Below are 25,956 nucleotides of genomic sequence, written 5' to 3'. Positions count from 1 at the left end.
ATTCAAACATCATTTTTTATTTCCCAAAAAGACTTGGGCAGCCTCAAAGTATTCTAAAAATGAAGCTAATGTTAAATGTTGCAATTTTCCTTGCAGAATACCACTTTTATTTAAATTTTACTTAGTAGTAAACAGTAACAATAAATCTTATTTATAAATGCACAGGTTAGGAAGGTCAACTCACCTGGCCACCAAGGAAAATAGTGTTTAGAGAAGGTTGAAATTAGTGATGCTGTTACCTCCAAACTCTGGCACTAGAGTTTGGTGTGGAGCTGGAGCTGATAAGAAAACTGTGAGAAGTTTTATATCAACATATATTTTATTCTTCATACTGTTTACATCTTCAATTAGAACATGAACAGAATCCACAACAATCTGAGAATCAGCATCTCCACTAGATACAGTAAAACCTCCATGGTTGACCACCTAAGTTGACCTAATTTTCGTAGATCAGATGAGGACCCTATGTACACAATAGAAAGCCAACCACTATCTATGTCCCAAAGGTGCTTTTTCAAGAGGAAACTGGACTTTCTGGTTTTTCTTTGAAGATGTTTTATTTCTCATCCAAGAAGCTTCTTCAGCTCTGACTGGCTGGAGGGGAATGGGAGGATTTACTGTATAGTCCTTGCAGACAGATGGTCATCTGCATTCTTTTAGCGGGTTGTTATGGTCTCCTGGAGGTTTGCCTGTGCCCTCGGGGTCACCTGAGTGGTGCAAATGGGTGTGGAGCCTTCTTGGAACTGCTGAAAGGACTGTGTTGAAGATTGGAGATAGATGATGTCGTATTCCCTCCCCCTCTGTTGAGGGAGGGCTGTTCAATTTTGACATAGATGGCCTCTTGGACCCTCTTTCAAACCAGCCATCCTCTCTGTCCAAAATGTGTATCTGCAAGGAGTATAAATCCTTCCATTCCCCACCATCCAGTCAGAGCTGAAGAAGCTTCTTGGCTGAGAAGCGAAATGTCTTCAAAGGAAAACCAGAAAGTTCTGTTGCCTCCTGAAAAAGCACCTTTGGGACAACCATGACTTGGAGAAGCTCCATGGACATTTAACCTCTCTCTCTATTGACCACCTGTGTAAGTTGTATCTTGACCACCTATATCTTGACCCAAGGTATTAATTTACTCTCTATAATTTGACCAGTCGAGTCCAGTCTGCACCAAGGGCAAGAAAAGTGAAATGCAGACTTGGTAGCAATGAATTTGTTTCAAGAAGAATATCAAGGAATGCAATATTTTTGACTTTGATTCAGTAGTTTTAACAACAATTATGGATTCATTTCATAATACAAATTGCACGAAGAGTTAATTTTTTTCCGTTTTCCAGGATGGATAAAAAAGTAGCCAACAGCACAATGAATCAATTACATATGCAACCACAGACTTTTGCGAGCTTTTTTACTCATTTTATCTTGAAAAAAAAAAGAGAGAGAGAGAGAGAGAGAGAGGAAGAAAGAAAGAAAAAGGAGGGAAGAAGGGAGAGAGAGAGAAAGAAGGAAAGAAAGAAAGAGGGAGGGAGGGAGGGAGGAAGGAAGGAAGGAAAAGAAAGGAAGGGAGGGAGCGAGAGGGAGCGAGAGGGGAGGGAGGGGAGAGAGAGAAAGAAAGAAAAAGGAGGGAGGAAGGGAGAGAGAGAGAAAGAAAGAAGGAAAGAAAGAAAGAGAGAGAGGAAGAAAGAAAGAAAGAAGGAAAGAAAGAGAAAGAAAGAAAGAAAGAGGGAGGGAGGGAGGGAGGAAGGAAGGAAAAGAAAGGAAGGAAGGAAGGGAGAGGGAGCAAGGGACCGAGAGGGGAGGGAGAGAGAGAGAGAGAAAGAGGAAGAAAGAAAGAAAAAGGTGGAAGGGAGAGAGAGAGAGAAAAAGAAAGAAAGGAAAAAGCAAGAGGAAGAAAGAAAGAAAAAGGAGAGAGAGAGAGAAAGGGAGGGAATGAGGAAGGAAGGAAGGAAGGAAGGAAGGAAAAGAAAGGAAGGAAGAGAGAGAGGGAGGGAGAGGGGAGGGAGAAAGAAAGAAAAGAAAGAAGGAAGGAAGGAAGGAAAGAAAGAAAGAAAAAGGAGGGAGAGAGAGAGAAAGGGAGGGAATGAGGGAGAAAGGAAGGAAGGAAGGAAGGAAAAAGAGAGAAAAGGAAGGAAGGAAGGAAGGAAAGAGGAAAGAAAGAAAGAAAGAAAGAAAGAAAGAAAGAAAGAAAGAAAGAAAGAAAGAAAGAAAGAAAGAAAGAAAGAAAGAACAGGCAATTTGTGTAGGTGCCAGGAGGAAGGGACCCAGGTTTTACTTTTTGGTCTTTTTCTCTACTCAAGTTGAGTTTTGGGGTCAGCGAGAGTTAAGGATAGGAGGGGGAGTGGGGGGCGGGGAGCTTTACAAGGGAAAAGGGGGGAAAACCTCCATGGATGGATGAAGCCTTTGGCTCCTTTATAAGGCAAAACTGCGCATGCTCTTCAAAGGGACGCCCCCCCTCCCGTCCCCTCCACAACAGACGCAGAACTTTCCCACCGCTGACCTCCGAAAGCAACCCAATTGGACGAGAAAACCGTCCAACCTGAACACACAGCGCCGTGAGCGACGCCGACGGCGACCAATCCGGACTCGGCAAAAAGGAAGGCGCTGGGGGGGTGGGGGTAACGGAGCTTTCCGACCAGGCCAAACGCGACTTTCCGAATCGGCCAAAGCAGCCCCCCCCCACCCCTGCCCGAGATTGACGGCCAGGCTCGGCTAATCGCGCGAAACCCGGGAGGCGGGTCAGCCTATCCAGAGGAGGCGGAGGCGGGGCGTGGCCTCCCCCGACCTTGCCGAAGAGCCCCGCGGCCTCCCGCGCTCTTTCCCTGCCTCGCTCGCTCGCCGGTCAGCCGCAGGTCGCTTGCTTCGCCGGAGCCGCCGAGATGTCGCTCTCCCACAAGCTCACCCTCGATAAAGTCGACGTGAAGGGCAAGCGCGTCGTCATGAGGTGAGGCTCGAGCGGGGGCTGCCCTGCCGAAGGGGAGGGGGGGCTCCGGGGAGGGGGGGGCGCCGAACCTCAAGAGACCCCCCCCCCCGGCGAGGAAAGGGGGGGGAGGGGGAGAAAGGGGCCCTTCGCCAATCCACGCGTGGAAAGAACTCTTTTTAAAAAAAAAAAAAAAGTTTTATTGGTTCCCCCCCCCCCCACATTCACCCATCTATCTTTTTTGAACAGAGCATTGGCCCTATTTTATCTTATACAATTGATCAAATTAATTGGGGGGTTTTATAATTGAGCCAATTATTTAATAATTTTAATTATTTTTAAATTTTGTTTGTCTTTGTGCTTTTAATTAGGCTGTATGTTAGTCCTTCGGGAGAAGGGCGGTATAGAAATAAAATAATAATAATAATTATTATTATTATTATTATTATTACTATTACTATTACTATTACTATTATTATTATATTCAAATACATTTTACTCAATTACAGTTTTTGCCAAAATCTTTCTTCCCCTTTTTTTAAAATCATGTCTCAGTATTTCTAGGCTTGCTTACATAAACAGCATCTTCATTTGCCCTTAAATTCTAATTATTGCTATTTATTCATATTTTTTCTCTCTCATTCTTTAAACAATTCATTCTTTATCTTCATATCTTTATATTTGTTTGGGGTTGCCTTTCTTCCATTTCATCCTGGGAGTCCCTTGGGAGTTGGGCGGCATAGAAATATGATTAATTAAATTAAATTAAATTAAATCTTTTTTATTGTACAGCAGTCTTTCTCCTCAAACCTACCACCTCTCTCTTTTCTTTCCTTCTTACTTTCTCTTCCCCCCCCTCTTCTTCTCCTCCTTATTTCCTCTTCCTTTCTCCTCCTCTCTTCTTCCCTCTCTTACCCTCACTCCTACTCTAATTTCCCTTCTCTCTCTCTCCTTCCTTCTCTCTTCCTTCTCTCTTCTCCTTCCTTCATCCCTTTTTTGTTGCTGTAATTCATTTTCAATTTTATATTTTCGTGGAAAGAACTCTTAAGGCGGGGTCTCCACCTTGGACTCCAACTCCCAGAATTCCTCTGGGAGCAAAGCTGGCTGGGGAATTCTGGGAGTTGAAGTCCACAAGGCTTAACGTGGCCAAGGTTGGAGACCCCTGCGCTAAGGAATAAAATAAAACCATAAACCCGCTTCCTACAATACAGCGGATTAACGGCAAGAGTTTTGTAATCGGCGCCTCCGGAATAAAAGAGGCTGGTATATAGTGTAGCCAGGGTGTAGGTACCTTCCCTCATAAGTAAGCCCGCATAAGGGCGGTCAAAGAAGGAACCAGGCTTTCCATGCGGGGGGGGGGAGGAGTAGGGGCTTGGCTGGCGAGGGAGGCTCCCTTCCTTCCTTCATTCAGGGCTTGATTGACCTGCAAGCGTCTCAGTGCCAGAACTGGGGAGGGAGGGTCTGTGCAAATGGGAAAGGGTCATCCTCTCTTGCCCTAGACTTGATTTAATCGATATATAGATAATGGTATATAGATAATCTAAGAGCTTGGTTTGGACAAAACTCAGCAGCACTTTTTTGTGCAGCTGTTGCTAAAAATAGGACCGCCAATGTCCGATGACAGATATGGCACAAGAAGAAGATAGATAGATAGATAGATAAGGGTCCATCTGCCATTGAAAATTGAGAGTCTCGTTAGCAAAATAATACTGAGACAAAGAACTAACTGCTTAAATCTGTGCCTGAAAAGGAAACCAACAACTACTATGACAACTGTGCAGTTTTGTGTGGAATGGAGATGATGCTTTAAATAGTTTTAAGACTAAGACCTTAAAATAAATGAAACATTTGCTCAAGGTCATCAAGGACTAGCTCGGATTTTGCATTCTACCATTATTCTCTTGAAGCCATTTCCCTATTCAGGATGTTTTTTCTTTTAGGTAAAGAGAGAAAGGCTCTCTGAATTTACATCCACATCAGTATTTTTCCTTGCCTTGAGGGCTGGCTGTTTTTCCTGTTGCTTGCTACATATAAAATGGATATGCTGCCAGATTTTGCAGTATCACTGCCAACATCCCTCAGTATTGAACATGCAAGTGCTGCCTGCTAGGAGCTGCAGTTTAACCACATCCGAGTGACAACCCCTTCTAATGCATTGCTGAAAGTGGGTTGGATGGCGGGAGTTTTGTCATAAAATATGCAAGCTTGATTCTGGAACCCTCAGTACAGATCATAAATTAACCTCCTATGATTCATTTCTTGTCTTTCAAAAACATTTTGTCCCAGGGACAATGTGCATTGGCGTAATTCATTCATTCATTTTTTTCTTTCTCAAAATGATTTGTGCTAATACCCAGTGTTTGGCAACTTGCAATCTGGATCAAAGTCCTTCCACTTTAAAAAAAAAAGGGGGGGTGTACTTCCCCTTCTGTTCTGACAGAGTCTGAGAATCTGATTCACAAAGCTCTGGGTTTCCCATTTCCCATTTCTGATCCTATGGAGTAATGGAGTCTTGATTCAGATGGCAGAGATCAACCTCTTCTCTTTGTTTAGCATCTTCTCCATCTCACACCTACGTTTATAGCCTAAATTGCTGTCCAATTAATATTTAAGTTTATTTGAATTATTGGCTGCTTCTACATATTTAAGTTGTCCCCATCAAATAATTATTTTTGTTTCAGTTATGGTTTCCAATTTTTATTTAACTACTATATTAAATAGTGTTTACATGCTAGAGTTAATTAAGTGAAAAAAGGTGTGATCTGTTGCTTCGCTTGTCTCTTTGAAAATATGGGGATTGTTATTTTGAGATCATACATTCAGAGCCAAGACATCTCCTGAAATTGCTTTTTTCAATTGCTCATGACAAAATTCAACTTTACAACCTGTGTCTTCGAGCTTATACTGTTTAACATAATTTCCCTTTGAGGCAGAAAGCATGGCTTTGTAAAAATGGACTGTGAAGCACCTTCGAGCTGTGTAGAGCAGGGACGATCCTCAGTTCTAGCTGAGACTGGCGTAATTAATGGCCTTTAAAAGCTGGCCAGTAGGTCTGATCCACATATCTACCCCCTGCTTTATGTTTCAAAAGACTGGTGGTGTGGACATTTGGGGGAAGGCACAGCAAATAGAAGTTTAAGCACTTAGCCAAGAAAACTAGAGTTTGCAACAGAAATGCAGATATAATGGTACATTAAACTTTGACCATAACAATTTACCTGAAGTCCAAAACCTGTCTTTTATTTTAAAACGTTTTTACTCTACTGATAGTCCCAAAGGTGCTTTTTCAAGAGGCAACTGGACTTTCTGGTTTCTCTTCTCTGAAGAGCTGAAGAAGCTTCTTGGATGACAAGAGAAACATCTTCAAAGAAAACCCAGAAAGTCCGGTTGCCTCTTGAAAAAGCACCTTTGGGACAACCATGACCTGGAGGACTGAGAATCTCCATAGACATTTACTGATAGTTTTCTTAATTAGCTTATTAGGTATCTAGGAATGGCACTGTTAGCATGATGCAATATCTGGTCATTTTGTACCCAAATATAATCTGATGTAGGCCCTTTTAAAAAATCTTGTAAGATTTTATTATTGTCAATGCAATGCTTTAATCTGCTTATAACAGTAACATTTTATCTTATTCTTTTTAAGGGTTGATTTCAATGTACCAATGAAGGATAACAAAATAACCAACAATCAAAGGTAAGTGGTTATTTTTTTTAACTCCTAAGAGTTCTGGGTAGTTCTGTTTATTCCAGTGGATTGCAAGTCAATATGAGACCATAGAATTTTTTTATTTTAGTTTCAAGAAGAGATTGGACTGCCATCTGTCAACAATGATTTAGACTCTTCTGCTTCAGTGGGGGGTTGGACTAGATGACCTACAAGGTCCTTTCCATCTCTGTTAATCTGTTAAAAACATCAATCAGTATTATCTCCAAATCAGGCTTTTAAATATTTTGCTGGTTCATTTGTTCTGTCAAGGTTTGTCAGACTTGACAACAATTGATCTGGCTTCATATGAGACTTCTCCTTGTTTCTGGCTAACCTTTAAGCATAAAGATGCATTCTGATCCACCGATTGTTAAACTCTTCTTCCAGAAGAAGTCACTTTCCTTTCCTTGTGCGTTTTTCTGTTAGGCTGACAAAAGAAGACGAGGCAAAGTGGCTCTAAATATGTGCACAGAATTTCTCCCGAGAGACCATCTTTCTCTTGGCTTAATGAGCTGAATCCTGCTTGTGCTGCAGGACCGAAATTTAGAGTGGTTGGATGCAAAATAAAGTTTTGCTTTTAAGTGATATGAAATCTTTTATTTATTGAGAGTTATCTTTTTAAGCAATCGTTTGAAAATGTCTTTTTGTAGAGTTAACAGTCATAAGAATTAATATATAGTCAACTTGCCCAAGAGCTCCTCTTGTGCACCAAATAGTTATGATAATGTTTATAGGGTCAAAATGGTTTACGTGTGGCAGGATTACTGAAACTTCTGAATTAGATAGTAGTCATCAAACTCCTTCCAGCAGTTCAAGATGTACAAATTAGTGTGCAGAAGAAGATTCGGTAGGTAGGATTTTGATGGCAAGGGACCATGTGATGGTATAATGTATAGCATAAATTGGTGACCTTAGATGTTTTGATTTATACAGGTAGTCCTCGGCTTACAACCATTCATTTAGTGACCATTCAAAATTACAACGGCACTAAAAAAAAGTGACATGACCGTTTTTCACACTTAGCGACCATTGCATTATTCCTATGGTCACGTGATCAAAAATCTGATGCTTGGCAGCTGGCTCGTATTGGTGACGCTTGCTGTGTCCTGGGGTCACATGATCACCTTTTCTGACCTGATGAGCAAAGTCAGTACGAAAGCCGGATTCACTTAACAACCCTGTTACTAACTTAGCAACTGCAGTGATTCACAATAACAGTGGAAAGAAAGTTGTAAAATTCACTTTACAACTATCTTGCTTAGCAGTGGAAATTTTAGGCTCAATTGTGGTTGTAAATTGAGGGTTGCCTCTAATTTGGTTACTAACAGGTAGGTATGCTGGCTGTTACCTCTGGAACTACAGTCCTAAGTGATTGTAAGCTTCATTGTCCATTCATGACCACAACAATAGCACTTAACTTATATATTGCTTCACAGGGCTTTACGGCCCTCTTTAAGCAGTTTACATAGTCAGCATCTTCTTGCCCTCCAACAATTTGAGTCCTCATTTTACCCACCTCAGAAGGATGGAAGGCTGAGTCAACCTTGAGCCTGGTGAGATTTGAACTGCTAAATTCCAGTCAGCCGGCAGTCAGCAGAAGTAGCCTGCAGTACTGCACTCTAACCACTGCGCCACCACGGCTCACGGCCACAGACTCTTATTGCAGGCAGAGCCCATAGATCATTCTGTATTAAATATTTACCTACACAGCATGAGAGTTTTCCTTCCTAGGTGCTTCTAATGAAGATCGTAAATTAAACTTTCCAGTTTTTCTTCTGATTTCATAGAATCAAGGCAGCAATCCCGAGCATCAAGCATTGTCTGGACAATGGCGCCAAATCTGTAGTATTGATGAGTCATCTGGGCCGGCCTGACGGAGTTGCAATGCCTGATAAATTCTCTCTGGAGCCGGTAGCAGCTGAACTCAAATCACTGCTTGGCAGGTAAGATATCAAGGCTGTAATAGAAATGCTATAAAATATTTTCAGTTTCAAAAACTGAGTCTAAATCTTGGCTCACCTCTAGAGACGTCAAATTCCTGAAGGACTGTGTGGGTTCAGAGGTAGAGTCAACTTGTGCCAATCCTGCAGATGGCTCCGTTATTCTCTTGGAAAACCTCCGATTCCATGTAGAAGAAGAAGGAAAAGGGAAGGATGCTTCAGGCAATAAGGTGAGATTGACAGACGCAAGTGTCATATTGTGTGCCTCTCAAAGAAATTAGGTAATTAAGCCATGTTTGATAATCTGTTAATGATACTTCATGCTTTCTGATGTTAATGTAACAGGAAGAATAACTAATTTCTCTGCAGCACAGTTCTAAGATAGCTTTCTCGTTCAGTTGTGTCCTTAGGACTTTGAGAAGAATGAGGAGAGGGTCGTTGCACTGTTAGATTTCCCCTTATAGACTTGTTTTGTGCAGAATTGTAGGGCCCTATTTCCACATGGCAGTGACGTAAAATACTCACATTCCTGGGTAAGGACCATGGGGTGGGCATGCACTGTGGGACAACCCAATTTGAAAGCATCAATACACTTTCAGGAGAGGGTCCTATCACTGTTTATCTTTTCCAGAAAGGAAGCCATCCATGGCTGCTGTTTGGCATTATAACTTAAGGGGACATAGGGCTCTCCAAGCAATGTGTCCGCACATCCACCAGAGTTTTTAAGTTGGAAATATCAGGGCCAGTATAAAGGGTGTTGGTTCATTCATTTCCTTGTTCCTTTACCATGGGAAAAAACCAAGCAATCCCCCATCTTCTATCCCACTTGAAGCCTGATATGCTGGGAAAAAATTAATGTTAAGATTGCATTGCATAGAGTTAATATTATCTGGCTCGGGGGTCCAGGAGGAGGGCCTTCTCTGCTGTTCCTCCTGCCCTCTGGAACATCTCCTCCTCCTCCTCCTCCCCCCCCCCCACACACACATGAGGTTGACGACAACCTTCTTCCTATCTTTTAATAAGGGTCTAAAGGCCTGGCTCTGCCAGTTGACTTGGAGCCCCAGTGGGGGAACAATGGACGCAGTGGAGGTGTTGGTTGAGTAATAATAGATCCCACCTATCCCCCCACTCCGCCCCTGCCCTCCCCATGTGTCCTTGGTTTTAAAGTTTGATTTTAACATTTTATGTTTTAACCGTATATGTAACTAAGCCGGCCAGAGTTACCCTATGGGTAGCAAATAAATTTTACAAATTAAATAAATAAGTTTATTTGGATGAAAATATATTTTTGGGCCTTTAAAAGAGATGGAATTTGCATTAAAGCAAAGAAAGGAGGAGGAGTCTAAATTCAAAGTAACTGCAAGAAAAGTTTGACAAAATGCTCTATTATCTGATGAAGTTTTCTTATATACTGTGCGAAGAGAAATCTTTGACTGGGATCCACATATTTTTCAGACAGCCATCTGGTGTCCCTGCTATCTTGCACCTCTGACATTTTCTTGAAGGTCATTGAGAGAACTTGGTCCCAGTCAGTTTCTTTTCTTAGCATCTCTGACCCCATTAAGCCTCAGGTTCGCCTCCGTCTTGTACTATTTTGAGTTTACAATACTGTTATACAGTATGATGCCCTTTTGCAGGTTGGTGGAGACTACCCATATAGTGCTGTAAAAACGTGTGCAAATGAACTTCTGAAGGCCACCTTGATTCCCACTTGAACCTCTTCCTATATCCTGTTGCTTGTCGTTTCATAGGAAGTGGTTCTTTCACCTGACATTTGATCCTGTGCTGCGGTCCTTTCTCCTTCAGTTTTGGTTTGAAAGCTCTGTTAGGCATCAGCTTCAGAGGTGATGCTGTCTAACGCACTATGCACATCGAGGAGCCCAAGTAATAACCTTAAAACATATTTTAATTAGTTGATCCTTAGCAACATCTAGGTTGATCCCATTGGAATGTTGAAACCTCCTGCCATGTAAAATGTAAATCTATCCAAATATAAATAAATGAAGTATGGAAGGCTGGAGTAACCTTTAAAGGATTTTTCCCCCTCACCATTCCTCTTCAAGACCCTCTAATGATTTGAGAGCAGATCCTATCAGGAGAATGTTGTTGTTCTACTGCTTATTACAAAGGTGGGAAGAGCCCACATCAGTTTCAGTGCAATTCTCAGTAGAGGCTGCAGTTTATCTCAAAATTCTTTGTCCTTAGTAAGTAGAACGGAATAGAGCTGGAAGGGACCTTGGAGATCTTCTAATCCAGCCCCTGCTCAAGCAGGAGAAACTATATAAGAGACTATCATTCTAGACTCCTCTTAAAAACCTCCAGCCCATGACCTCTGAAGGCAAGTTGCACTGGTTAATTGTCCTCAATGTTAGGAAGTTTCTCCTTCATTCCAGGTTGCTTCTCTCCTTGATAAGTTTCCATCCATCGTTTCTTGTCTTGCCTTCTGCTGCTTTGGAGAATAATTTGACCCCCTCTTCTTTGTGCAGCCCCTCAAATACTGGAAGACTGCTATCATGTCACCCCTAATTCTTCTATTCTTTAGACTAGCCAAACCTAAATCCTGCAGCTGTTTTTCATATGTCTTTGTCTCCAGGCCTTTGATCATCTTAGTTGCTCTTCTCTGAATTTTTTCTAAAGTCTCAACAACTTTTTTGTAACGCGGTGACCAAAATTGGTTGCAGTATTCCAGGTGTAGTCTTACTAGGGTTTTATAAAGCAGCACTAATACTTCATGTGATCTTGATTCTATGCCTCTGTTTATACAGCCAAGGATTTAGGAGAGGGAGCACCTTAAAAGTTTCTTTAATCTGTTGTTTGTTTGTTTTTTTTTACTTACTTACTTCACTTTATAGTCATTGCAACTCGTACAACGAAATTAAATGCCATCTTCAGTGTATATTATAATTCTAAAAATAAAACACAAACACACATCCTTCACATTCTATACAATTGAATTGAAAACCTGATATTGCATTAATATTGCACTATATAGTAGAATGCAATATAGTTACTGCCCTGGGATAGAAGCTGTTTTACAGCCTATTTGTCTTTCTTTTTATTACCATCTGCCAGATGGTAATAGTTCAAAAAAAGGGTGCGATCCAGGATGAGATGGATCTTTAAGAATGTTTTGAACTTTCTTAAGGCAGCGGGAGCTATCAAGCTCTTCCAAAGAGGGGAGGGGGCAACCAATGATCCTCTGGGCAATGACGTTGACCGTCTGGAGTGCTGTCCTATCTGCCACTGTGCAACTGGCAAACCATACACAGGTGCAGTAAGTTAAAATACCCTCTATGGTGCAGTGGTAGAAGGTCACCAGCAGTTTTCCATTCAGTTGTTGTTTCCTGAGAAGTCTCAGGTAGTATCATCTCTGCTGGGCCCTTTTGACCAGTGCTGCAATGTGTGCCCCCCAGGTCAGGTCCTCTTTTATGATAACACCCAGAAACTTAAAACTGGCCACTTGCTCCACTCAGTCTCCATTGATAAGCAAGGGCTGGATATCTGATCTATTCCTTCTACAGTCCACTATAAGCTCCTTGGTCTTACTGGTGTTAAGGATCAGGTTATTGTCTCCACACCACGAAAGCAAAGGGCATGATGGGTGGCTAGGTCAAAAAGCCCAAAGTGAACAGGTAACATACCTGCTATGAACTTTTTACTTCATCATCCTCTTCCTGGTGAAAGTTTCCCTTTTGCCACCGTTTGCATAGCAGTGTTTTATTTAGGGAGCTTTTTTGTAAATCTTGATGGGGGGTGGGCTTGAGGAATGAATGTCAATTGACTTGCACTTTTTTATTTTCTTCCAGATCAAGGCTGATTCTGCAAAAGTGGATGCTTTCAGAGCATCACTTTCTAAATTAGGAGATGTTTACATTAATGATGCCTTTGGAACTGCACATAGAGCTCACAGGTGAGTCTTCGTTGTCACGCTGGTTCCTGAATTAAAGTCCCCTTGTGATATTAACCGTTCTTCTAGGACAGGGGTATCAAACTGGCAGACCGGATGCGTCACGCACAGGCCACGCCCACCCCAGCTCTGCATATATTATATTATAGCTCACTATAATAAACTGTTTTTTATTTTGAATGCTTTACATTTGAGAAAATATATGTCAACTGTCCCACTTGATTCATATAGTAAATAAAGTAAGGACATTACTTTTCTCAACGAGTATAATTTACTAGACCAACATAGTTACAGAAATAGCAAAGCCAATTCTGATATTTTCTCACACAAATAGCATGGTTGACTTTCCCTTTTCCCTTGGCCTTCCCACCGTTATTAATTATTGTCCAATGAGCTGCATTCATTTTGTTTGGAAAACGGACTCTCTGTTTCGCAGACACTCCCAGCAAGTGATCTCAGGAGGCTGCCATTGTCTCAGGCTCCAAGCCTTCGTTTGCCCATCATGACCTCCCTGCCTTCTAACCCATTGCCTCTCACCATTGCTGTTGTCAGGCTGTGAATGGGGATTGCGAAGCCAGCTGAATGGCAGCCATGACAATATCATTTAATCTTTTCAAAACTTTGATTCCCACAAGAGTATGTATTAGGTTGAGTTCTCCTTAACCTATCATTTGTATTAGCGATGAGGTTCAACTCAATAAAAAATGTTGACTGCTGTAAGTGTTGGGTACGTTGCTCTTGATATTAAAAAAGCTACTGGAAGAACCATAGTAAGCAAGTGCCTAACTGTCTACCATACATATTGTAAATGTTCTCTTTGTCAAACGATATTTTTAGTATGAATTTTAGATTTGTGGAGGAAATGGTAAGCAACATTTTTAAAAAATTATTTCACAAAAAAGGTTCTTGAAAATCTATTTTCTTATATTTTAATCCATGCAAAATCTGCAAATCAAAAATATCAGTAAGGCTTTGGGTGGTTCGGCTGATATTTTAACTGAATACTTTCCCACTTGTCGACTTGAATAGATTTGATTTAATTGAACTACCTTTGTAGAATCAAACCAACGGACACAGGTGCTTATCTGTATTGCAAATTACTGAATTTTCCCCCCTTTTGCAACAGCTCCATGGTTGGGGTCAATCTGTCTCACAAAGCTGCTGGCTTTCTAATGAAGAAAGAGCTGGATTATTTTGCGAAAGCTCTAGAGAACCCAGAACATCCCTTTTTGGCAATCCTTGGAGGGTAAGAACGAAATTGTTTGGGTTTTTTAACTGTTTGTTTTTCTTCCCTTAAACTTGTGGGGTGGGGGGGGAACCCCTCTAATTATTAGTTTGTTGAGGTTTATGATGTGGGCAAAATTTTTTAATTAATATTTATGGCCATGTTGTCTTTTGGTGACTTTTCAAAAAAGAAAAACTGCCCCAGGCTTAGTATATGCTATTATGGGTTGGATCAATTAAAATAGTTCTGTATGTGTTTGGCCTTTCAAGCAGAGTTAGCGCATATCCTGCCTGATCAGCAGTTCTCTGTGTAAATTGAAACTTTTGCCATTATGCCAGGATGGTACTATAACTGGACACACAACTCCTACAGCGTTCAAGAGAAACATGTTGGGATTTTTTTTACAAGGGAACGAATCAAATAGCAGATTAATATTTTTAACTCAAAGACATGTATCTAGTGGAAATATGCTGAATTGCAGTATAAATTTAGTTTTATTTGATGTTTCAGTGGACGGGAGAATATCAAACCAATGTTGCTAAGCAGGGCCAGATTTTGAGATTAGTTGCACAAAACTGACGAGAAGGGAATTCAGTGCCAGAACAACCTGCACTACAGCTACAAAGGGGGAGTGTATGCTGGACGGTCCGGTCCCGTCCCCCCTCCTGCACCTGGCCCAGTGTTTTGTTTTCCCCAGCTGACTTCCACAGCAAGGAGCTCTCCTAGGGGACGTCTCCAACACAGTTTTCTACTTCAAAAATGCTCGCTTGGAATCAAAGGGTTTCTGATGTATAACTTCAGCATGAAGTTGAGCTCTAAAGCCCTGCTATCCTCAGAGCCCAGCTTCTCCTGCAGTTCAGTCTAGAAGTTTTTAAAAAAAAAAAAAAAAAAAAACCAAGAGCAGAATCTGGCTCAGCTTGGTTCTCACTTCAGGGTTTGGCTCCAGGAACACCTGAAGTGCAGGAACCATTTGGGTCTCTTCCCAAGGCTGAGAAGATCCATGGCCAAGTGTCTTTTCTGTCTCAGGCATCAGTTGAGCAAGGGACTCCACTGGATGGGCACATGGGGATGGAGGTCAACATGCCCCAGGCTTCTCTAGCAGAAATCACCCGTGCTCTTACTGTCTTGGTCTAACAGCACTGGTGGCAATCTTAGTACCGTCCGGAAAGGGTCTGTGACAACTCGCCACAGGGCAACTCACTGCGGGACGAGAGTTACATTAATATCAAAGAAATGGTGGAATAGAATCATTAAAGAAAGGATGCAAAGGAGGGACAGAATGAAATGTGAATGGCAAAAATTAAAATAATTTTTATTTATTTTAAATGATTAAATAGAATTGTTAAATTGTCCCACAACTAATTGTCTCGCGGTGAGTTGGCCATGGCGAGTTCTCCTGCACCAAGTTGCCCGTAGTGAGTTGGCTGCAGCGAGTTATCTGTGGCAAGTTGTCCCATTCCCCCTGGAAAGATCTTGTGCTGGCATTTTCTAGATAAAAGGCAACCTGAACAATCAGTGTCGGTTTCTGAGCAAGCCACCGTTTTGCAAATAAGAGGAAATAAAAGAACTCACAGTAGTTAGAAATCAATGGTACTATAGTATAGAGTCCTTGGGTTGTGCTTAAACCATTTGCCCACAGAGGTACTAAGAATTGCTGTTAGGAAACAATGTGGCTTTCCTGGTTATATTTTATTTTGGAGAAACACAAATCCATAATTCTGGCTATCTGGAGTAGATTTCCAGAAATGCTTTATTACAGGCAGCTTACTTGTGAGTAACGGGTTGGAGATCTGCTTGGTCCAGATTTGACCCTTGTAGCTGAAGAATCGTGTGCAGCTTCAGCTGCTGGTTACCAGAGTGAGACATTTGGGCAGGAGAGGGCAGCCTAGCACAGCTAACAGCTTTCGGAGAGGAGATGTCGGAGTCTTCCTTTTTATTTTGTTTGTTTTCTTTTTTAAAAGTCCAACCGTTAATGCATTTCTTTATCCAAAGAACCACAGTAATAACCCATTCTGTAAAAGGGATTGGAACAACAGGGTTAGGGTCTACCTGTCTCAATACATTTTGGATAATTATAAATTATTTGTATTGATAATTCATAATTTTTGATTTTTCAAACCAGAGTGGAGAACAGATGCGTCAAATCAATTTAGAGCTTCAATCCTTTTGACTTGAAAGAGAGCCAGATCTATGGATGTGTCCCTCTGTAATGCCTTTCTCTCTATTTTAAGCTTTGCTTATATAAGTCAAAAAAGTAAATGAGTTTATGTGTTTCTCCCATTTAACAATAAAACATGAAATCTTTATTTTCATACTTGTTTCTACAGTCTAATTAGCTGTTTTCTTTGTCAAGCATTTTTATTTCAAATATTCCACAGAAATATTTAACAACTTGGATCTCTTTTTCTCCCTGCTCGTTAGAGCTAAGGTTCAGGATAAGATTCAGCTAATCAATAACATGTTGGATAAGGTCAATGAGATGATTATTGGTGGTGGAATGGCCTTCACCTTCCTCAAAGTACTCAACAACATGGAGGTATTTATTTATTTAATTTCTACAGGTGTCCCATCTCAGACAAGTTGGTCTGTGTGCTACAATGTTGTATTTAGTTGAAAGAAAGTAAATACCGTATTTTTCGGAGTATAAGACGCACCTTAGTTTTTGGGGAGGAAAATAAGAAAAAAGCTGATTGGCAGGTGGATCAGCCTCCCGGAATATCCCCAATCAGCTGTTCCCAGAGGTGAATTTTAGCAACAGGTTCCTTGGTTATGAGCTCTGTGCCTTGCTTTTTTTTTTTCCCCTGCCTCTGAAACTTCTGAAACTCTGCTTCAGAAAAAACTTCTTTTCCTGCCTCTGAAAGCCTCCAAAACAGAGCTTCAGAAAAAAAGCCTCTGAAGCTCTTTGGGGGCTTCTTTTCTGAAGCTTCATTTCTGATGCTTTTTTCAGCCTCTGAAACCTCCATTTGAGAAGCTGGGCGGGGCTACATTCGGTGTATAAGACGCACCCAGATTTTCAACCTCTTTTTGGGGGCCGGGGGAAAGGTGCATCTTATACTCCGAAAAATACGATATATAGGAACAATTCTTTGTATTAATCAGTGTTAAATGTTTAGTAAGTTGTTGGTCATATACAAGGCAATTTTCCCTGATCTACTTTTTCATATAAGTTCATATTTCATTAATATTGCTCCTTTGACTAAGCTACTGTAACACTTCTAATTTAGACCTGAACTTTCAGAAGTCGCACTGCAAATGATTTTCTTCAGCCTCTTGCTTCCCATCTGCCACCAGTCACTTCATAGGAACAAAGAAAATTGATGGCAGAAAATGTATTAAAATGGTTTTTATTTTGAAAAGGCAACTTGACTTATTTTTGAGGAAAAACTAAATGTTTCGCTTCCTATCCTGGAAGCTTCATCAGTTGTATTGGATGTTGGGGAAGATGGAAGGACAGTGACTGACAGTTGAGATTAGTTGGTGGGACAGAATGGGGAGGGGGGAGAAATAGGGGAAAGGTGTTTTTTTTTTTTTTTTTTTTTGCAGTCAGCTGGTCTTAACATTCTCTGAAAGCCATTGTGGTTACTTGGGGTTTTATCTGTGATTCAGGGTCACCTAAATCAGAGGTGTGGAATCTGCTTGGAAGAGCCAAAAGGACTGCATTGTAAATTGGGGTAGGTGGTGTCTTATCCCTCCCCCTCTGTTGAGAGAGGGCTGCTCAGTGTTAACTTAAATGGCCTCTCTTACCCCTCTTTCAAATCAGTGGTCCTCTCTATCCACAATGTGGACTTTGCTATCTTCAAAAGGGTGACCCTTATCTTTCAAATGCAGATAGACTACTGAATCGTGTCCTGGTGGATTAAATTTCTCATGTTGTGCCATGTGCTTCTGGAGTGGTTGTTTTGTTTCACCAATGTACACATCTGCACACGTCTCACTGCATTGTACACGCATCATAAACGTTTTATCCTTCGGGTGGACAAGTTTCTGCCTTATTGCACTCTTGGGCTTAAAATGTACAAGTTTGTAATGTTGGTTGAAAATCCTCCTGAGTTTTTCAGATATTCCAGCAATATGTGGAATGACAATGTTGCTTCGTTTGTTACTCTCTTCCTTGTGTAGAGGAGGTCATGCTCCTCTACACAATTTGATGAAGGCCCAGTTAGGGTAGCAACTCTGAGGGATTCCTTGTTGTGTTCTAATTCTTTTTCTTTTCCCTCTTTACTGGTAGCCAAACTTTTAGCCCGATGGCATAGGGTTCTGATCACTCCCAATTTGTGTTCTAGTGGGTAGTGAGAATTAAAATGCAAATACTGATCAGTGTGCGTTGGTTTTTTTGTAAGATTCAATATTAAGGCTTCCATCTTCCTTAATGTGTACAACACAGTCCAGGAAAGCCAGACAGTTTTCCTTAACATCTTCCCGTTGGTATCCGTCCACAGAGTTGATGTGTTTGGTGAAGGATTCCACTTCCTGTGTTTTAATCTTGATCCAAGTATCATCCACAGACCTCTACCAGTCAGTTGGTGAAATTCCTGGGAATGAGTTTAGGGCTTTGGTTTCTACCTCTTCCATGTACAGATTTGCCACAATGGGGGACACAGGTGAAGCCATGGCGCAACTGTGTTTTCATTTGTAGAAACCCTCATTGTATTTAAAATGGGTAGTGGTCAGACAGAGGCCCAACGTGGCACATATGTGGTCTGGGCTGAGGTTGGTTCTGCTACCTCTTGTAGCAGACATTTCTTCATTACCGTGACAGCTTCAGTTGTTGGAATGCAGGTGAAGAGTGAGGTCACATCATAAGAAACCATAGTTTCATCTGGATCCAATTTTAGTTTCCAAGCGGTGCTGACAAAGTCCTGTGAATTGTTGATGTGATGAATGGTGTTGCCAATCAAAGGAGCTAATAAAATGATTAGATGTTTTGCAGTGCTAGGTGACAAGAGTTGATGCTGCTGACAATTGGTCTGGATTTTCCCCTCTGGATTTGGGGGAGTCATATATGCATGAGTGGCTTCCCCAGGGTAAAAGCGGGAGTATTGTGGCTTGTCAGTTGCATTGTCCTTAAGTAGCTTTTGCAGGAAGTTGATGACCATTTTCTTATAAAATATACGGACTGCCCAAAATCTACAAAAAGGGAATACTTTCCTTTTCCATTTCTCTCCCACCCACCCCAATCCTGTCAGAACCTATTAATCTCAACTGTCAATAACTGTCCTTCCATCTCCCACAGCATCCAACACAACTGATGAAGCTTCTGGGATAGGAAGCAAAATGTCTTGTTTTTCCTCAAAAATCAGTCCAGTTGCCTTTTCAAAAGAAAAACCACTTTTGATCACCAGGATAACTGAGAATCTTCATAGACATTCTATGTCAGAAAAAGACCTAGTGGTCCATCAAATCTGCCTTTTGAGTTTAATTTTATTTTTTTAACTTTTGTTGGACGATGGATATGTGTTTATCCCAAGCATGTTTAAACTCAGTTACTGATGATTGACCCATCAGCTCCATTAGAAGTTTGTTCCAATCTTCCACTACTCTTTCTGTGATGTAATGCTTTCTAGCATTACTTTTGAACTTCTCTCCTGTCAGTTTGAGGTTATGCTCCAGTGTTCTTGATGTTTGCTTATTATTGAAAATACTGCCTTCTAGAACCTTAATTTATTTAAAGGTTTTGATCATAGTCCTCCCTTTTCTTTCTTCTTTAAAGATACATATTTGCAGGTGTCTTTTGTGGCACTCATTGATTTCATTGCAGCTGTCACCACCATTATATGCTACTGAACTGTCTTTGTTTCTTCCAGATTGGCAACTCTTTGTTTGATGAAGAAGGATCAAAAATCGTCAAAGATCTGATGGCCAAAGCTGAGAAGAATGGTGTCCGGATCACTTTGCCTGTCGACTTTATCACTGCAGACAAATTTGATGAGAACGCTAACACTGGGGTAGCTACATTGGCCTCTGGCATCCCTGCAGGCTGGATGGTGAGTGGAAGAAATCATTGCTAGACGTTTTTCTTCTCTGCACTTTCCAGAGAAAGGGCTGAATGGTCTCATTTGCTCCCTTGGCCTTAGGGACTGGATTGTGGCCCTGAAAGCACTAAGCTCTTTGTGGAAGCTGTGGGCAGAGCCAAGCAAATTGTGTGGAACGGTCCGGTCGGTGTCTTTGAGTGGGAGAAGTTTGCCAAAGGAACCAAAGCCGTGATGGATAAAGTAGTGGAAGTTACCAGCAAAGGCTGCATCACCATTATCGGTACAAATCTTTCTGTTCTTCTTCTGGGTGTCAGTTTTTGATTATCACCTTTTTGATCAGTTTGAACAATGTCTTTCACAGAAGGAACAGAGGGCATTGCCTTACATTGGCAAATTCGGTAATATCGATGCCACCTATCTCTGTTGCCCTTATTTTGTATTTGGATTGTACTTTGGATTGTCCAACATATCCAACTGGCAAAGAACTGGTACCTGGAGAGAACCTCTGGCTGGAAGTGGGTTGCTCTGACCCTTCTTTTAAACGGTTTTTAACAACAAACAACACATTTTGGTATCAGCCCAGTTGTGTGTCCTCACACAGTCCAAACTATTTTACAGGTGGAGGAGACACTGCTACCTGCTGTGCAAAGTGGGATACGGAAGATAAAGTTAGCCACGTTAGTACAGGAGGTGGAGCCAGTCTGGAACTTCTAGAAGGTAATGGGTTTCTTTCTTTCTTTTTTTTAAATTACCTGATGAGTTAATAGCTTGCTTTAAGCACTGCTCCTGCCACAGGCTTTTTTGTTGTTCAGTCACTAAGCCGTGTCTGATTCCCGTGACTCTATCAACCCGTCCTCCAATAATCCTGGGAGTTTGCCCAAATTCATGCTCATTGCATCACGATCTAACCCTCTCAGCCTCTGCCGCCCCCTTCTCCTTTTGCCTTTCCCAACATCAGGGTCTTTTCCAACAAGTCCTCCCTTCTCATGGTGGCCAAAGTATTTGAGTTTCAGCTTCGGCATCTGTCCTTCCAAAGGACAGTCAGGGTTGATTTCCTTTAGGGTTGACTGATTTGATCTCTTTGCAGCACAAGGGACTCTCCACCACCACAATTACCACGCTTCCGAAGCATCAATTCTTCAGTGGTCAGCCTTCTTTATGGTCCAGTTCTCACAGCCATACATTACTACTGGGAAAACCATAGCTTTGAGTATACGGACCTTTGTCACCAAGGTGATGCCTCTGCTTTTTAATAGGCTTAGGTTTGCCATAGCTTTCCCCACAAAGAGCAAGCGTCTTTTAATTTCATGGCTGCAGTCACTGTCTGCAGTGATCTTGGAGCGCAAGGAAATAAAATCTCATTGCTAAAGGTTGGCTGGTAGGATTTTGAGCGTGAACTTGCTAGCGTGTGAAATGAGAACAATTGTTTGGTAGTTGGAACATTCTTTGGCATTGCCCTTCTTTGGGATTGGAATGTAAACTGACCTTTTCCAATCCTGTGGCCATTCTTAAGAGTTTTCCAAATTTGCTGGCATGCTGAATCCAGCACTTTAACAGCATTATCTTTTAGGATTTTAAATAACTCAACTGGAATACTGTCACCTCTGCTAGATTTGTTGTTGGTAATACTTCCTAAGGCCCATTTGATTTCACACTCCAGAATGTTTGGCTCAAGGTCAGCGATTACATCATCATGGTTATCAGAGACAGTTTAGTTCTATGGATTCTTGCCACCTCTTCTTAATCGCTTCTGTTAGGTTTCTAAAGATGGGCGCCCATCTTTGCATGAAACATTCCCTTGATAGCTCCAATTTTCTTGAAGTCTTTCTCTAATCTTTCCCATTCTGATGTTTTCCTCTATTTCCCTGCTTTGTTCATTTAAGAGGGCCTTCTTATCTCTCCTTGCTTTTCTCTGGAAATGTACATTCGATTGGGTATATCTTTTCCTTTCTCCCTTGTCTTTTGCTTTCCTTCTTTCCTCAGCCATTTGTAAGGCCTTATCAGCCACTTCACTTTTTGCATTTCTTTTTTTGGGGGATGGTTTTAGTTGCTGCCTCCTATACAATGTTTCAAACCTCCATTCATAGTTCTTCAGGCATGCAGTCTACCAGATCAAATCCCTTAAATCTATTAATCACCTCCTTTGTATATTCATAAGGGATATGATTTAGGTCAGGCTTGAGCAGCCTAGTGGTGTTCCCTAACTTCCTTCAATTTAAGCGTGAATTTTGCAGTAAGAAGCCACAGTCATCTCCAGGTCTTGTTTTTATTGACCGTACAGAGCTTCTCCATCTTTGGCTGCAAAGTGCATAATCTGATTTTGGTACTGATCATCTGGTGATGTCCATGTGTAAAGTCACCTTTTGGGGTGTTGGAAAAGAATGTTTGCTGTGGTCGGCGTATTCTCTTGACCGAATTCTGTTAGCCTTTGCCCTGCTTCATTTTGTACTCCAAACATGCCTGTAATTCCAGTTGCCTCTTGACTTCCTACTTTAGCATTCCAATCCCCTATGATAAAAAGGACATCTTTTTTTGGTATTAGTTCTACAAGATGTTGTAGGTCTTCATAGTATCAGTCAGTGTCAACCTCTTCAGCATTGGTGGTTGGATTACTGCGATGTTGGATTTGAAACTGAGACCATTTTGTCATTTTTGTGATTGTACCCCAGTACTGCTGTCCCTACTCTTTTATTGACAATGAGGACTGTTCCATTTCTTCTAAGGGGTTCTTGCCCACATTAGTAGATACAAGGGCCACCTGAGTTAAATTCACCCATTCCTGTCCACTTTAGTTCACTGATTCCCAAGATGTCAATGTTCAATCTTGCCATGTTTGACCACATCTAGTTTACCTTGATTCGTACATCTTATATTCCAGGTTCCTATGCAATATATTTCTTTACGGCATCAGACTTTCCTTTCCCCACCAGACACATCAACAGCTGAGCATCCTTTTGGCTTTGGCCCAGCCGCTTCACTCTTTCTGATCTACTTGTAATTGCCCCCCACTCTTCCCCAGTAGCATATTGGGCACCTTCTGACCTGAGGGGCACATCTTCTAGCATCCTATCTTTTTGCTTTTGGTACTGTCCATGGGGTTTTCTTGGATACTGGATTCCTTCTCCAGTGGGCCACATTTTGTCAGAACTCTACTATCATCTGTCCGTCTTGGGTGGCCCTACATGGCTTAGCTCATAACTTCTTTGAGCTGTGCAAGCCCCTTCGCCATGACAAGGAAAGCAGTGATCCACGAAGGGACTGAAGGCTGCTAGTGCTCTTGTGGTCTAGACAGTTGATAGGAAGAACATATAGCCGCAACAACTTTGTGCAGAAAATATTAAGCTATTGATTTTCTTATAAGTGCTTAATTTAGGCATATGTGCTTTGCCTGAGCAAGATGATAAAACTGGCTTCTTATAAGCATACAGAACTTTTTTGTGCAGTCACTGGGCCCATTAATACAGCCCAGTTTAAAACACATGAGCCTGGATTACCATTCACTATCACTACTGTGAAAGTCTACCAATTAGTTGTGTATCATCCCAAACTGCATTTTAAAGCGAAAAGAATTTATAACAAAAAATATCCTTGTAGAACCTTAAACGGGAACAGATTTATTATGCAGTGAGTTTTCATTGGTGTAGTGCATTTGCATCTGATTAATTGTATCCATGAAAATTTATGACAGAATTAAATATATGACTTTTAAAGTGCTACGGGATTCCTAGTTTGTTGGCAAAGACTAATGCTGTCACCTCTTGGGGAAAAAAATATAGTTATGTCTTTGTGGGCTGCATTGTTCTGCGAATGATTTGATTTCCTCTAGTAATTAAGCTGTTTCCCAATACATACACATTTTGTCTTTCTGTTGCCTTTACTTACTGTCTGAAAAATAAGCCAAACTAAAGTCTTCTGCAACTATTATTACCAGAAATGCCATGCTGGACAGGCTCTTTGTCTCTGTTGCCTAGGAATTAACAATGAAGGGGAAAGAATGTGCACTTGTAGAGAGAGCCCATGAAAGTGAAATGTCCTCTTTAGTTTAGACTGTTAGCATTCAAAATGTAGGTTTTCCTCAGTGGTTCTAAACATTGGTGGTAAAATTTCCTCAGGATATAATGCATGCTTAGTAAAGCTGTAGCTAAACTCCTTAAAATACATTATTAAAGAATATGAGAATTAGGGTGTGACTTTTTAGAACAGATAAAGATAGATTTCTGTTATTTTAAAGTACATTTGGTGCAGCATGTAATTTGCTCAATTTGGGTTAAAATTTCTGATTTCTTACCTGGTGCCCTTGAACTGCTACTTCAGTGATAGGCGGTCTTTTCCTTGTTGAAAGCCACCTTCTCTGTGCGTTGCTACACCGTACATACTAGACAGTGGGCAACTCAACTCAAACCAAAAATAGATGACCATTGAAATGAATACGTGGGCTGCCTCTGCACTGCTCCACATGCATGAAGAGAACATACTTGCCGATAGTTCTCCATGCAGGCATCGTCAGTTGGAGCGACTAATTCAAATTCTTGAGTTAATGTGTCCTGGGTAATATAACACATATGAATGAAAACCTATCATTGAAATTTACTTTTGATTGTCTTAGTTGTGCAGAAATCCCTGAAATTTTTTGTAATGGCCCCTATTCCTTCAGCATTCTAAACACTCCAGCAGGAGATAGCAAAGACCTCTGGGAGGTGAGGGCTTGAGGGAGGACCTTTGACTCTGAGATGATGAAATGAGCTGTGCTGAAGTTAGTTATTCATGCTTGTGTCTTTTCAACCATGTGCAGGTAAAGTTCTTCCAGGTGTCGATGCTCTGAGCAGCGTGTAATGCGTAGGACGTGGGATAAATGAACACCACTTCTCTGACTGTTCCTCTGCGCCAGCTTTTAAAGTAGATACTGCACCACCTTCATAACTGTTCAAGCAGCAGAGCACAGGGTGTACACTGGAAGCAAGCGGAATCAGGCTCTGTTCTGCAAAGGCGACGGTTTACATAACGCTGATTTGCCTGTTGCTATCTCATCTGAACTACTGTATTGCGAAAACAGCTTCTGTTATTTTCAGTGTACATACCCATATTTTAGCCTTTTAAAATAGGCAGAGTTCCCTGATGTCAGATTTTCAAAACCATCAGTTTGCTTCCGTGGTACTTTAGCTGCTTCATACAATCCACAAGCAAGCGAAGAACATACATTTCAGGATATGAATGTAAGCTTTCAAATAAATGTTAAGTGTGAGTAGAAATATTTCCTTTTGAGTGTATTTTTTTCAAATTTCGCTACATAGTACAAAGTTTATACAATTAGAACATCTCCCAGGAATAGTTTTAAGGACTGACCAAGATACTCTACCCTTAGCATGTCTAGGAAAAACTTTTGAATCATGTCCAATTACTGAGGGACTGTAGTAATATTCAGATTATTCTCTTTGCTTTTCTCTGATGATTGCAATTTTAAGTATTGACACTACAGTTTAAGATGTCGAGAAAGTAGATATGTCTGTACAGAATTTTTTAACTTCTTTTTTTTTGGATGGTGGGACAATCTTTATGGGAAGTATGTGCAACCTATATACAAGTTGTCTCCCAAGTCTACTGATGACTGCCACTGTTATTTTAAATATGAACTACTGTTGCTTTATTTTCTTCACAGCAGATAAATTGTTGTGAAATCTAAAATGTCCAGTCAGAAGCTTTTTTGCAACATTTGGTTTTATTGCTTACACAATGGGTAAAATTGCTTCAGTAGTTCAGTGTTCCCACAAAAGTAAGTTTTTCTGTAAATTGGGAGTGTTGTAACAGCCTTTATTCAATTTCATAACTTATTTGGAGGGTGAATAAAACTCCCAACTATCAATTTCAAAAGTATGGGGAGTAGATTTGCCCTTTTAAATTATGGAACTTAAGTGACTGAAAATAGGTTTCCCATTAAGTATACATTGGCCAAAAGAAAATGATTATCTCTGGAGGAAATAGTTGGGGTGCTGAGACAGTTTGGGACGTTGGCGTATGAAAGCTTTGTGGGAGTATGAAAGGACGTGTATAACAAAGTTGTTAAGTCAAAAATGGCCAAATAGGAGTAGCCACTCCAGGCCTCTCCAGAAATAAAAAGCAAAAACACTCAGAATTTTCAGTTCAGTAGACGAGAAAGATCCCGGTGGCTTCGTTTACATGAAGCATTTTTTACTGCGATATTTTTTACAGCTGGCAAAAATGGTTCCCATCCGCTTTCATTTGACACGGTGCCTTTGTAAAAGAACAGCATTTAAATCTGGCTCTAAAAACCTTTTTG

The 25,956-nt window shown here is 41.0% G+C and overlaps 1 protein-coding gene across 1 annotated transcript; it reads left to right on the top strand.

The window, feature by feature from the left end:
- Nucleotides 1-2,796: 2,796 nt before the first annotated feature.
- On the top strand, nucleotides 2,797-24,914 carry PGK1 (phosphoglycerate kinase 1). The gene is made up of 11 exons (XM_070951705.1): nucleotides 2,797-2,932; nucleotides 6,555-6,605; nucleotides 8,405-8,560; nucleotides 8,643-8,787; nucleotides 12,364-12,467; nucleotides 13,591-13,710; nucleotides 16,111-16,225; nucleotides 19,494-19,673; nucleotides 19,764-19,941; nucleotides 20,280-20,378; nucleotides 24,454-24,914. Exons 1-11 carry the CDS (start codon nucleotides 2,868-2,870, stop codon nucleotides 24,492-24,494), a joined length of 1,254 nt encoding a protein of 417 aa, XP_070807806.1. The 5' UTR covers nucleotides 2,797-2,867; the 3' UTR covers nucleotides 24,495-24,914.
- Nucleotides 24,915-25,956: the final 1,042 nt, after the last annotated feature.

Source organism: Pituophis catenifer, unplaced genomic scaffold, assembly GCF_029215685.1.
Source record: "Pituophis catenifer annectens isolate HBS135680 unplaced genomic scaffold, rPitCat1.0.hap2 SCAF_11, whole genome shotgun sequence".
In the NCBI taxonomy this organism is placed as follows: domain Eukaryota; kingdom Metazoa; phylum Chordata; class Lepidosauria; order Squamata; family Colubridae; genus Pituophis; species Pituophis catenifer.
Note: the sequence above shows the minus strand (reverse complement) of the source record. Positions and strands in the feature narration are given on the sequence as shown.